This window comes from Cynocephalus volans, chromosome 15 (genome assembly GCF_027409185.1).
Source record: "Cynocephalus volans isolate mCynVol1 chromosome 15, mCynVol1.pri, whole genome shotgun sequence".
Lineage (NCBI taxonomy): Eukaryota > Metazoa > Chordata > Mammalia > Dermoptera > Cynocephalidae > Cynocephalus > Cynocephalus volans.
This window is the reverse complement of record NC_084474.1, coordinates 48,193,721-48,209,099: the sequence shown is the minus strand read 5'-3', so window position 1 is coordinate 48,209,099 and position 15,379 is coordinate 48,193,721. Positions and strand designations below refer to the sequence as shown.

General features: G+C 33.6%; 1 protein-coding gene across 1 annotated transcript in view; it reads left to right on the top strand.

Annotated features, from left to right (window-relative positions):
• The window catches only part of TRIQK (triple QxxK/R motif containing), an 80,821-nt gene that overhangs the window by 36,755 nt on the left and 28,687 nt on the right, over positions 1 to 15,379 (top strand). Inside the window, exon 2 of the mRNA XM_063080072.1 lies at positions 13,143 to 13,224. Coding sequence (XP_062936142.1) covers positions 13,164 to 13,224 — 61 coding nt within the window. The 5' untranslated portion in view covers positions 13,143 to 13,163. The remainder of the gene's footprint in view (positions 1 to 13,142; positions 13,225 to 15,379) is intronic.

Here is a 15,379-nt window from a genome sequence, read left to right as displayed (position 1 = left end):
GTCCAAATTTGAGCATCACAATGAACAAATGGCATAAATGAATTCTAGCTCATTGAATAAAACAGTAATCTATGAGTACAAACTGCTATAAACCCATACATGAATAAATAAATAGGGAGAAGAAAATGCTTTTTCATACAGTATAGTACCCACTAATAAATATAGAAGGAATGATGAAATTAGAAAATCAGGATTTGGCAACTGTCAGAGTATAATTAATTCAACTGAGAAACATAGATAGATGCTAAACTAGTACTTGCAAATTTGATGAGAAATAGGATATTTACATAGTTTCAAAGCACTTTTATACCAAATACTTATTAATTACAAAGGGTAAATTCCAAAGAGTACATTCACAGTGGAGAAATTAGGCAGTTACCACCTTAATCAAGTAATCAAAGTTAATACCACCAGTTGAGGACTACATGTAATGAGAAGAACACTATATCTGTGATACTCCTGTGAGTTTAGTCTAAACAAAAAATGAAGTAGAAAAGAGGAAAATAAACTAGTCAAAAGGAGAATTGAGAAATTCAGGTTGGTCATGCTCAGAATGATGCTAAATGTGTGATTGAAGGAGTCAGAGCCGAGTATATAGGCCCTCGGTACTTTGGGGGAATGAGGCACCCAAGAGAGCATACATATAGAGTGGATGAACTCTGGGGAACACTGAACACCAGTTTCACAGGCAGGCAGAAGAAAAGTGCTTATGAAGGTCTTCAAGAAGAAATTGATATGTAGGAGGAGAATGCTGCCATGGAAGCCAATGGCTTGACGTTTGATTACAGAGCACTTGGTAGTGCCACATGCCACAAAGTGGTTTTATGAATAAGGACAGTTTGTCTCATAGCACAACCTATGCTTACAGTATTCTCATATCTGCAGCAGGCATTGTCTAAAATATTAATCCATATTTTGAAATCTAGGTTTTCTCAAAGAAGACTTGCCATTCTTTCCCTGTACTGCCACACCTTCTGAATGAAAAAACTAGTTGAGCTGTTCTGTGTGTTATAAATTGTCTTCGTGTGCTTTATAGTTGTGGCAAGGGTATGTCCCAGTTGGCTGGTATGGTACTGGTTTATGCTTGTCTTGGTGTTATGGGGCTTCCTTTCAACCTCAAAAGTGTCCCGGTTTGGATGGTAAATTATATGGTCACCTATTGTAGGTCTCTATTGACAGGGAATACTTTCGTTACCTGAAGCTGGGGAACTGATTGATAAGCATGCCTCTTAGCCAGTTCTTGGTATCTTTTATTTGTTAACCAATACTTATTCCCTTCCCTTATAGTCCTTCTAAATCACCTTTGCAATAATCTAGGCCTCTATTTTCCGAAGTTTACATAAAATAGAGGCTTCATGGAATTGTAATGTGTGTAACTTGAGAAGCTAGACCAGTAACCATGGGAAATGTGGCATATTCAAGTCCTCTCTTAGAGACTGAGATGGCACATGTAGAGACTCAGAAAAGCTTTTTAGTAGAATTTCCAAACTTATTAATATATTGTCTTAAAACTAACACATTTTGAGAACTTGGTTCATGTTTGTTTCAATGTAAAATGCATGTAAATTAAGGAAAATAAAAATTTTAACTTTGTTTGAATATACCAAACTTGGTTATAAATAGTGATTTTGATAGATTTTGATTATATGAGAACATCATCTAAACTAAACATAGATATGTATTATTTAGAAATTCTCAGTCAAATGCATTTAACATTTGGGCTAAACATAAAAAACATGTATTTTCGTTAACAAATCTGTTTCAGAGAAATTTATTGAAAACCCTGAATCATAGGAATTCACTAATATCCTGTTAGAATCAAGAAAAAGGAGTCATATGGAGGAATTATGATGAAATGAATATGTCTGTTTACTCAGGAATCACAGAGATAAGAGTAGATGCCATCTGAGATGTTTTTACATCTAGAGCTCATTGTTTTCCTTAATCCTTTAGCTACCAGTTTTTGGCACTAGCTGGATTAAATTAAGTTTTTTTTTAATCAGTGTGATAATTGAAACAATCTTTGATTTCATAAAATTTCCTTAAAATAACCCAGTTAAAAGACACTATAAGCATTGAAAACTCAAGGTTTGTGACCTTTAGACCTATAACCCTCTTTTCAATTACTCTGTCTCATCAGGAAAAACAGTCTGAAGGTGTGTTGGTTAACAGTCAAAGTGGATATGAAACTGCCCTTTCTCTGCCTCAGAATTCTTGAAGCCAAACGTTTCCTTTGCTGCTTCTTATTCCTCTTGATTCCTTAAGCTCTTAGTGTGCAATGGTATAAGTTGTCTGTTTTCCTGATTTTATACCAGAACTGGGGATGTCTGTTTTTTTCATGTGTTTAGATATATGTCTCTTCTTGTATCAGCATTTTGCAATAGTAAAAACAGGGTCTGCGGTTTTATTTATTTGGTACATATTATTGTAACCCTTAGAAACTTATAAAAAGTACAGTTTACTTAGAAAATAACCTTTATTTAAAGGATGGTATAATTTGTGTGATTAATGACTTTTCAACTTGACTACTAAAAGTTATATCATAGATCAATCCTAGTTTAACTAACCTATCTCCTTTTGCATGTATAATACAAGAAGTTAACTGAAGTGCATTCTAATTTTGCTGAAGTTAAACCCTTGTGAATCACAGTGATCATTTTCCCGCTTGGGAAAAGGGTCAGTTAGTAGAAATTCCCTCCCTTATGTGGCCTTTCAGATTTGAAGTGCCTATCTCTTTTATCTCTTCAGAATTTAAAAAAACTATTCTAGGGGACCCAGCTAATTGTTGATGGTACATGCAAGGCAGCTTTTTGTCTATTCTGGGCAGTATAAATTTAATGTGTTGTTTTCAAGTATGTCATGTGTCCAGATGCCACAACAATCTGTGCATTAAAAAGGCATTAAAATAAAAGTAAGTAAAATATTTGTGGGTATTGTTCAGTGGGGGCTGGGGCATTTGTGATACAATTATGTTTAGATCAACTAATTCTATTAGGTTATAGGAAAAACAAGTGCGTTATTTTCTTATAGCAGTTGTAAACATTTTATAATGTAGGGTTCTAACACTCCCTCACCCTTGCCACCTACCCCACACCTACTTCTATATTGCCTGTTCCTGTTAACGACATTACCATCTGTCTAACCTCATATTTTGTCAAGTATGGTCCATGAACCATCTGAGTTTGAAAACTTTAGCGAGAAGTTGCTGCTTGTTAAAAATGCTGCTTCCTTAGCCCCTCCCCAAATTTATTATTTCTGAAGGGAGAGGCCTGGGACATTGTATTTTAATTAACTATCACTCAAGTTGAAAAGCACTGTTATCTTCAGTTTTCCCTCTGCCTCGTGCCCCCTATTTAGGCTGTTCCCAAATTCTGAAAAGTCAAACACCAACTATCACATCTTTTCTACTTGCTGTGTTGCTCCCTTAGTGGATTGTCTTTGGGACTTAGCTAGATTTTTTTTTTTAAGCCTATTAATTGTCTTCAAACTTCCCAGTTTTTCTAGTATTATAAAGTGTCTGATTTGGTTACCTCACTGCATGAAACCCTTTGATGGCTTCCTGTTGAATTCAGAGAAAGTGTAAAGTTTCAGCTGATTAAAAACTTCCACAATTTAGTCATGCTGCCCCACTAGACCTTGTCATCCACCAAGGAGGGTGAAAAATCTACTTCCAGCAGTGGTTCCCAAATGCTAGCATGAAGAAGAATTACCTGTGAGCTTACTAAAAAGAAAAGCGATGTTTCTCAAATTTTAATGTTATAGCAATCACCTGGGAAGCAAAACAAAACAAAACAAAACGAAAGATCCTTGGACCTTACTTGGACTCTGAGATTCTGAATTGGTTGGTAGGACTGTGATGTGGACCAGGAGTCTGCATTTGAATGAGCATCCCAGACAACACTAATGTCGGTGATGGATGGACCACATATTTACAAATGCTGACCTACAGCCTCTGGTAGCTCCTAGTAAACAGGTGTGCCTAACTAGGCTCTTGAGATCTGAGGCTTTCCTCTGAGGTGCTGCATTCCAGCTGGCTGATCCTTCCCTCAGGGACTGGAATTCCCACATTTTCCACAGGCCATCACTGACTCCTGAGAGGTCTAAGTACTCAGTGTAGTTTTCAGATAAAGCCAGTTCAAGATATTACATTCCTGGTATCTTCACTCACTGTCCAAGATGACTTATTTGCTCATAAGTCCTCCACTGAATACTTATGCCCATATTATTCTGTGGTTTATTTGATTTTTTCATGGACCAATCTGCTATCTCACTTGAAGCCCATCCATCCTCAAGCACTTCATTGATTATTGCTTCTACCTCTTTACATTAATTGAAGTCTGATTCTTCTTATGGACACCATTTCCCTGAAGCCTCCTTTTGAAATGGAGACTATTCTTTCTTTAACTCTCCACATACCTGTGGATCCGAAGGTTTGCTATTATCTTCTTATTTCTTTATTGCTATTTCCAGATCATTTACATTTCCATGCATTATAAAAACAGACAGCTCAAACACGAATTCCAGCTCCTTTGTGGTTCATACAGTTTGACTGTAGTGCCCTTTACCTCTCTTTTTTGCTCTTGAATATGGACATGCAGGTCTCTCTTCAGGCTTCCTAACTCTGAGTCCTTCTTTGCGCTTTAGCCCAAGTCCTGCCACCATCCTGGGTACCTTTACTCTTTATGTGTGTGACATATGCATTATCCTGGGCTGTCAGTTCCTTAATCTATCTTCCATTATGTTTTACTACCACTTTAGTCACTCTGGACCAAAACCTGCTCCATCTCAATAATAGCATCAATCACCTCACACTCTTATTAGTAGCCTTCAGTTCTTCTCTAGTTCAAGAAGATCTAATTCTTTTACTCCCAATACTTGGTTATTTGGCTATTTTTTAGTCTCAGATTTGGTTGGCTGACCTCATTCAAACCTTTAAGTTCAAATATTGATCTACTTTCTGCTTAACCCTGAACCCTTGCTATCCTCACTTCCTTTTCCAGCTTTACACACTGCAGTATATCACATCACCCACTTTTTATAGTATCTTCAACTTTTTTGCCTTACTGCCCTTCTGTCTTGCCTGTCTGGGAAAACCTAAACTCTGTTTAATCTAACTAACTACACCTTGCTATGCTAGCACTGAGTAACTGTGCACTCAGAAAGAAATACAGTAGTCCCCCGCTTTTCTGCAGTTTTGCTGAGGGCATTTGCAGTTGCCTGTAGTCAACCGTGTTCCAAAAATAGGATGAGTACTTTTCAGTACATTAAGATATTTTGAGAGAGAGAGGGAAAGAGCAAGAGACCATATTCACATAACTTTTTATTACAGCACATTATTATATTTATTCTATTTTATTATTGTTAATCTCTTACTGTGCCTAATTTGTACATTAAACTTTATCATGGGTATGTATGTATGGGAAAAACTTATTATATTATACATGGGTACTTCAAAAAGTTCATGGAAAAATAGAATTAAAAGATAATGCGAATCTTTCCATGAACTTTTTGAAGTACACTCGTATATAGGGTTCAGTACTATTCACAGTTTCAGGTATTCCCTGTGGATAAGGGGGGACCATTGTATATTATTTGCAATCATGTAGTTCACAACTGCTGCAGACTTATGGTTACCAAGTTCATTTGACTTCTTAGTATTTCCAATCAAACCTGTTTTTTTTAGACTAAGCTTTCAATTCCTCTGCAGCATTAACTCCAGTCTCTGCACTCTCAAATCTCCAAACTTTCTACCTACCTTCCCTTTCACTCATAGGAGATATTATGCCTCTTTCTTCATAGTGAAAGCAGAGCTACCAGGTATAACTCTCTCTACTTTTGACTACAAAACCTCAAACCTTTAGTGTATTTTTTTACCCATTTGTTTTTCCTACTAAAGTGAAAGGGGTAGTCTGCTGTGATTATTCCTTCAAGTGTGCACTGGATTCTCTCTCTTTATACCTACTTTGAAACTTCAATCATTTTTACTTTTTTCCTGTACCTACCCTTTCTAGTAGCTTCTTCCAGTTATTATTTAGACCCAATCAAATTTCAGTCCTTACTCAGAAATAAGCCCTCAAGAGTAAAAATAAAGCGTAACAAAAAATCTCCCTCAACCTCAGTTCCTCTCTACTTACTTACTATCCTTCCTCTCTCCACCCTGTACTTTTTTGTAATAGATTTGTCCATACTTTCCATCTCTGCTTTCTCACCTCTCTCTTATTCCTTAGCTCATAGGAAATAAGTATTTCAAAGGGTGTGTGTTTGGCAGGGAGCAAAGATCAACACCATTGTGAAATGATGCCACAAAGACAAGCAAAACTGATAAATGCCCATTTGATTTAGATTCAAAGAAGTATTTTTGAGATTTATTTCCACTGTTGCAGATTCTAAGTAGTTTCTTTCTTTTTTCTTTTTTTTTTCTTTTGCTGGGTGATATTACACTGTATGAATAAACCATAGTTTGTCAGATTTTCTATTGATCAACATTGGAGCTGTTTCCAATTTTTGGCTATTATGAATAAAGCTGCTATGACCATTCTTGTACAAAACATTTTTGTGACCATATGTATTTATCTCTCCTAGAATAATATCTAAAAGTGGAATTGCTGGTAGTTAACCTTGTAAGGAACTGCCAAACAATTTTCCGAAGTGATTGTATGGTTTTACCCTACCATCAGCAGTTTCAGTTGCTCCACACCCTCTTCAATGTTTTTGAATGAAATCTTTTTTATTTGAGCTGTTTTAGTGGGTGTGTAGTGGTATCTCAGTTCTAATTTTAATATGCATTTTGCTGATTACTAATGGTGTTAAGAACTTTTTCATGTGCTTATTTGTCATTTGGATATCTTCTTTGGCAAAGTTTCTGTTCAAGTTTTTTTTTTTTTCTTTTTTAATTGGGTTACATGCCTTATATTATTGAGTAATTCTTTATACATTCTGTAGTAAACTCTTTTGCCAGATGAACGTATTATGAGTATTTTCTATCTATAACTCACCTATTTATTTCATTACTCGTGTCTTTTGATGAATAAAATTTAATTTGGATGTAATCCAGTTCATCTTTTTTTTTATCTTTTATGGTCCATGCTATTTGTGTTCTCTATAAGAAATATTTGCCTCTCCAGGGTAATGTATATAATCTCTTTTTTCCCTAATAGCTTTATTGTTTTAGCTCTTTTGTTTACATCTATGATCTATCTTCAGTTGATTTTTGTGTATGGTGTGAGATAGGGGTTGAGATTTTTTGTTTCTTTTTTATTTTTATTTTATTTTGCTTTTTATGAGGATATACAGTTGTTCTAACACTATTTGTTGATATTGTATTCATTTTTGTTCCCATAGTTCAGCTAAAAGGTAAGTACCAACACCTAAGATTCTTTTGCTGGGACATGATGTTTTGGTTTTACACAGATCCTGTAGTTATTTCTCTTATGAATTTTTATATCAATGTTGGTGAGTGATCAGGATTTTAGAAATCATATTTTCACTAATTTAAGTTTTTAGATACTTTTTCTGCAGCTATAAAGGAAATTAATTTGGCAAAGTTAAGGTGAGCTGTTTCACTCTGATGTCTGTAAACTTACCACTGTTTAGCTCTTCAGTTGTATACAATAAGAATTTGTTTCTCATTGTAATGATTTTCTCAATATTATTTTACTTAGTATAATAATATTATTTAATATTAATAAAATAATTAGTTGGTCGAAATAATTAATATTAATTATAATATTAATTTTTATATTATAATAGTATACATTGTCTACTTCACACCTGGATAGTCTTTCAAATCACCTACTTTTTCATTTCCTGAAAGTGTGGAGAATTATCTCTGGAGATCTAAATTATATATGGTGCCTGTTAGGCAAAGTCTGAATGACTACTCAGTGGAGATGACCCTTACATGCAGTATTAAAATATAGATTCTACAAGTGGAGATGTATTGAAAATACATTAAAGCAAATTGCAGAGCATGAGTAAATTTATGAAAATGAGAATGAGCTTGTCAAAATCATGGAACTAAAAGCCGAATTTGATTGTGCACTGGAACGTGAGAAAGTAACAAATAAACTCATATTGTTAATGGTTCTTTATGCTATGGATTTTTGCTTTATCTAGGAAATGAGTCACTTTGGATGTCTTAAATGTTAATTACATAAACAACTTTGAATTTTTAATATTCTCGAAACAGTGAAATGCCATAATTTCAGGGACAAATGTCTTCTTTGTTCACTATTGTATCTCTAGCAATCTAGCATGAGATTGTATTTTCATGATTGTTTCTTAATTTTGATACAAATGTAACCAAGTATCTTTTCTGTCTAATTATAACTTCATGCTTAGCTAAGAGTTTTCTTAGGTAAGGATCTTTCTTTTAGTTCCCAAAACTGAGATAATTATTTTTTCTGTGGTCATGGGTTGAATATTTTTAATAACCTGTGTTTTGATATGTATTTAAATGTCACAGTCTGGATTTAATGCTTTTTCTGGAAGTAGAGACATATGTGAAGGCTTCGGGTTTCTTATTTCTTTACTTGTTCTTTCTGGATTTTATAAAAAAGGTATAAATGAGCAATAAAATAACTGGTTGGAATATGATTGAATATAACACTACCTTTGTTTTTAAAGGTTACATTTTATGCTTAAAAATACATGTGGCAAAATTGCTGTGCAAAATTTAGGTTGAGAAATCATACTAAAAATAAAAATGCTATCTTTAATCTTAAAATTTCCTAAAGAGTATAAAGTTTTAATTAAATAAAAAAATTATGAATTATTTTAATATGCAATTTAGGTATTAAATAAAATTAGCATTTTTTCTTCCTTAAATATGTGTTATCAACTTTCAAGAATGTTAAAAACTTCTCTGATGGTTTAATATGAAATCATTCCTACAGCAAAATTCATAAATAATAAATATTATCTTATTAATCCATGTTTTAGTTTAGCTGGATCTCAGAGCAAGTTAGTTCCTCAGGGAATGCAGTTTTCTTTATAAAAGAAGGTGATGAGACATAATCTCTAAGGAATTAAATTGTGAAAACAATCTTAGTATTGTGCATGCTAATATAAATCTGTTATTCCCTTTCCACATCTATCACAACACATTTTAAATTGTGGCTGATCTCGTATGCAAATAGCTGTCTTATTAGAAATTGTGGCTGTATGTGCTAATGTCTCCCTGGATTTCTTGGGAGTTTGCTATCTAACCATCAAAGCAATAGAAATGAATGATGATTACTGCAAGGCTTTGAAGAACAAAGAAAAGTCAGAACATTTTAGAGGTTCTGGATGTCTGAGGCATTGACAGTTTGCACCATACAGATGAATGGCGATCTCTTTACATCATTTAAAATAGCCTCAGTGTGTTTATAAGTAAGGTAAAATATTTTCTACCTTCTTGTGTTTGTTGCACCTAATGAAATGTCAGTCATTTGTGTATGTGTGTATTCTACAGGCATTTTTTGTTTCATCATTTAGTAAAATGTTAATTTGCTTAAAGAACAGAATATAATAATTTCAAAGACAAGACTAAAGTTTAAGCTTTTGAAATTTTGATTAAATACTACTAATCACTAAAATAATGAGGTACAAAAATTGCAAACCAGTTCCTTTTTAATGTATCTCCTTGGTTGAAATTATTTTAAAGTTTTTATATTCAGAGATTATTATTCATGTAAAATGTGTCTGTTCATAGAATATAAGCCCTTATGAATATTCACATTCTTTACTTTTCTTGGCATAATTTTGTTATGTAAGGTACATTTACAAATAAGTAAAATTCATTTTACTTTGATGAAAAGATATTCTTGATAGAGCCCTTACTTTTTTATTTACTATAGGTAATGAATGAATGAAATACTGGTCTCTAAAGTGTTATCTTTGTTGGGATATTGGTTAAAATAACCAGTAAGGAATTGAAGGAAGCATAGTGCATAACCATTTTGGCAAATAGCTTTAGTAATTTGCATCTTTACAAATTTAAGCACATTTCATAAAGGCCAACAACATGACTAAGTTGAAGAGGGAATAATATCTTGTGTATTTATTAATTTAATCTAACTTCTGGTCTAAAATGGAGTAGTGTCTCTTCTAGCCCCATGCAATTAAGACTAAAATAACTTGTTTCCTCTTTACAATTAATAAATGCAAACACTATGCAAATGGATTGCTATATGAATAAATTATAATATATCTATTGACATTTTTTATCTTGCTTGTCTTGACAAAATTATTTTTAATGTTTTGAATTATAACAAGTAAGATTATAGGATTAGGTGATACCTTGGTTTAATTTCTAAAATTTTAAGGATGTATTATATTACATGGTTTATTGAAGATGAAGACTTAATTTATTTGACTTTCTATCTTACTTTGTACATTCCTGAATATTGCTATAATACCATGAATCTGATGATTGTTGTGATGAGAAAAATTGGTGTTTAGCTGAACTTATAATTTCGTTATATATAAATAAATAAAAATTAAGTAGGGGATGTCTTTTACTGTATTGGGTGGGATTGTTATTAGCTATCTGTGTGATGATATATATAGAAAAACAATACAATTTGATCTGAACAAATGCATTTGAGAACCTTAATAATGCACATTAGGAAAATAGTTTGATAATTTATAGGAGATATTTATTCATATTAGCTTTCATTAGAATGATATCAGCTACTGTAACAAATAGATGCAAAAAAAGGTATAGTGGCTCAAATGTTAAATGTTTATTTCTTGTTCTCATAGCTGTGTGAAAGAGAAAAATTAGTTGGTTGGATAGCTCTCCTCCATGCAGTCATTCAGGACCAAGGCTATCATGGGGTCTGCCATCTTCATCACATTGTTTCTAAAGTCACTTGGGAGTCATCTCCATTTCAGCTAGATGAATGAGTGCACATGGGAAGTTTTTATAGGTCAGTCCAAGAAGTAGTAAACATTAATTTACTTACATTCTATTGGCTGAAAATTAGTGATGTGCCCACAACTAGTGTCAAAGGAGTCTGGTAAATGTAGTCCGGTGTGCTCAGGAGAAAAAGGAGAATGTGTATTTTAGTGAGCAGCTAACAGTTTTTGCTATAGTTTATATTTCTGGCCCTGAAATAGCCATACTCATCTTTTTTCTTGCCTCTCCAATAGAGAGAACCTAACATTCTGCATTTACTGCCTCCAGCTTAAAGCCAAGGATCTCAAGTCAATGCACAGTCCTCTCTCTCAAGTTGGGATGTGGTTCTTTACGGTTTACAGACTATAAAATATACCTACTCTTCCCCAGCCTCACCGAACCCCTGAGAAATAATAATTTGCTTCATAGCTACAGTAATCACTCTTATTTAGAAAGGGAAGAATGGGAAACACAAACACAGAAGTCATTGGTTCACCGTGATGATGAAACCTGTTGCTCAAGAGACCATTGAGAAGGTCCACTGTACTGCAGTAGGATTTTGTTGCTTAGATTCTAATACTGGTCTTTTGAGAGGAACTCCCATTTCCATTGTTCTCCATCTCTCTGTCCCTGGATGGTTCTTCCTTGCTGGTCACCTATGAAGAAGATGTTACAAACTACAGAGTTTGTCCTTTTGGGGGGCTGCTATTTACTCATTTAAATATAGAGGCCCAAGGGTTGGTTTTCATTCACAGACTTTCTTGGACGAAGTGTCTGGTTTCTTTGTAAATACAGTTCCCTCAAATTTTAGTAACATTTTTACCATTTCTAGTCAGTTTTATGTGCCAGTAATCATACTGTAATTTCTTTCCTACACAATTCTCACATCTGCTCTCTTTCTATGCTTCAGAAGTCTCATGCTTCTCTCGTTCTTTCCAATAGTGTCTACTTTGAGGTAATCTGAAAAAATAGGCTCAGGTGAGATAGTGACACCCTTAATCTGTTCTGTCTCTGTCTCAGTCTCTCTTTTGTTTTCTGGCTAAGTCTCAATGAGCCTTTGTTCTTCAAAGCCTTTTTCTGTTTTATTTTCTGCTATTTGGTTTTTAGAAGAAATTTGCTTTTCCAACCTTGTTAGTCCTCAAATTACTGGACTGTCTGTTCCCTTATATTTTTGCTTGTGAACTGACCAGTTCTTGCCTGAATTCTTCTTTATTAAAAGCAGTGAGGAACACCTTCCAGGCACCAGTGTCTGAATTGCTTTGGTGAACACTCAAGTCTGTAATAAATAGACCCTGCCAATGTATAACAACTCAGTCACAATAGGGTTTTATTTCTTTTTCAGGTAGACAGGTTAGTGAGAGTACCCTGCTCCACCTCCAGGCTGACCGAGGTTCTATGTTCCTACAAATTTACCTTCAGTTTCTCAGTGTTCTATTGGGAATCATTTTCATTCTAGCCAGTTGGAAGGGGAAAAGAGAATGCAGGATTATGCATGGGAGTTTTTTATGCTCAGATCTGAAAGTAACACGCATCGCTTCCATTCATATTCTGTTGACAAGAACTCAGTTACATACTTGAATCAAGGCTAAGAAGTATAGTTTAACTGTGCCAAGAAGAAGAGGAGGATATAGATTTGGTGAGCAAGTTGTGGTCTCTGCTGCAATATTTAAATTTAATCTAAATAATAACTTCTGGAAAAATATGTTAAGGATTAAATCAAACTGCATATAATGTAGTAAGCATGAAAATATTAAAAAATGGTAGTAATTTTTACATTAAGTAGGGCAGAACAAGAACTGAAATCCATACACTTTGGTTACATGTCATGATTTTTAAAACAAAATATGAACTACCTGAGATTCAAACTTTAGCGTTACTTTTTGCATAACATAGTAAATAATTGGACAGAAACATGCTGCCAGGATTATGCTTACAGCCCCAGTCCATTTGAACAAATAGTACATGATTTTCACATTTATGGATAATGTTGTGTAACAGTGTGGTTTAATTGAGCATTGATAGTGCTTGATAAAATCAGTGTTACCAAGAGCAAATGACTGGGAGATAAAATTACCAGCAATTGTATCCTTGATAATTTATTTGAAAGAATTTTATGTTCTTTATGGATATCTAGTAGGAATAAGTCAAAAGCATTTTCCCAGTGCTTTAAAAATGAATTTTATAGAATAAATTAATCCTGAAGGTCGTAGATAGTTCTTTCTTTTAAGGGTTTCATTATCATTGTTTTCTTTCTTTTCAGCTGGCATTTTGGAGATCAAAGATGGGTAGAAAAGATGCTTCCACTACAAAACTTCCTGTTGATCAGTACAGAAAGCAAATTGGTAAGCAATGAATTCTCTTTGATACACTCCTGTGAATTAAGATAAAGAGAAAAGCAATTATGCATGATATTATGAAAATATTTTTTCTCTAATACATATCATGCATAGGAATATATGAATAAAGAAAGACTTTATAAAGTTTTTTAGGAGCAAAAAGTAAATACAGCCTTGCTCACCAGTGAAGATACATACTTCATATACTTGTGATTTTTCAATGCTCTTATAATTTTAATTAATAAAACCAAAAATAAATTTTATTATTCCTAAGCCTAGATGCTTTTATACACTCAGTATTTTTAGTATTATTATATTTTAAACATTTTTTTATTTGTGTAAAAACTCTTAATTCTGTTGACTCTTAATGGTGATAATTTGATAACTCCCAAATTCTCCTTTAAAATATGCCAAATAAAATAGAACAAATATCCTTTTAAATGGAGAGCTGAACTCAGAACAAAGTTAGAGAATTCTCCAGGAGTCATAAATAAAGGACCAGGGAAGACTGGATGAAAGACTTTGAAGATGGAATTGAGACTCCCAAGTATACTTGGATGTTTGAAGCGATACTATATTAGTAAAACAGGGCCTAGAGAAAAGCCCACTCATCAGCACAGAAAGATAACAGGAAACTTATCTGTTTACATTATGCTCTAGGTACAGGTTTTTCTTTTGATGGATACATGGAATACTTATAAAAAATTACCACATAGTAGGTCACAAAGGAAGCCCCCAGAATTTTAAAGAATTAATATCCTACAACCACCCTCTTTGATCAAAGCATAGTAAATTAGAAATCAGAAGTTAAAAAGTAACTTCTTCTTTCCCACACCCACTCTCTCCTTTTGTGAGCTCCCTTCCATCCCTTCCAGCTCCCGTTCCTTTGGAAATGAAAAAATGATAAATTAAGAAAAATTGACAATTCTAGATAACTGAAGGCTAAGCAAAGAAGTAACAATGGAAGTCAGAAAATAAGTAGAAATAATTGATACAAAAAAGACAGTATTTCATAAATACAACACAAAAAGTGTACTCCAAAAAGGAAAAGACATTTTTGCAAAAGACATGCAGAGTGAAGAAAAAAATTTGGAATTCTTATAGACACTTAAGAATTTTTTTTGTATATATTTAAGGTGTAAAATATGATGTTTTGATGTACATGTACATAGTGAAATGATTACTACAGTCAAGCCAATTATAATATCTATTATTCATGTAGTTACCTTTTTTGTGTGTAACTAAAGAGATAGCACCTGAAATCTACCCTATTGGCAAATTTCTAGTATATAATACAATAATATTAACTACAGTCCTCTTGCTGTTCATTAGATCTCTAGATTTATTCATCCTACATAACTGGAGCTTAGTATCCTTTGACCTACATTTCCCCATTCCTCTTCCCCACCCCTGCTTCTGATAACCATCTTTCTACTCCCTTTTTCTATGTATTTGACTTTTTTTTTTAAGATTCTAAATATAAGAGAGATTATACAGTATTTTTTTTGCATCTGTCTTATTTCACTTAGCATAATGTCCTCTAGATTCAGCCATGTTCTCACAAATGGCAGGATCTCCACTTTTTTTTTTTTTTGGGTGCCAGTCTGGGGATCTGAACCCTTTGACCTTAGTGTTGTTATCACTGTACTCTAACCAACTAAGCCAACTGGCCAGCCATCAAAGGCTGAATAATATTCCCTTGTATATATACGATGGTACTTCAAAAAGTTTGTGGAAAAATAGAATTAAATAATACAGATATTTCCATGAACTTTTTGAAATACCTGTGTATATACCACACTATCTTGTCATCTGTCAGTGGACACTTAAATTTTTTCCATATCTTGGCTATTGTGAATAATGCTGACTTGAACATGGGAGTGCAGATATCTCTATGAAGTGCTGATTTAATTTCCTTTGGGTATATACCCAGAAGAAGGATTGCTAGGTTATATGGTAATACCATTTTAATTTTTGAGGAATCTCCATACTGTTTTCCACAATGGCTGCACCAATTTACATTCTTACCAACTGTGTACAGAGACTTCCTTTTCTCCACACTCTCACCGATACTTGTTATCTCTCGTCTTTTTGACAATAGCCATCCTAACAGGTGTGAAGCGATATTTCATTGTAGTTTAATTTGCATTTCCTTGTATAT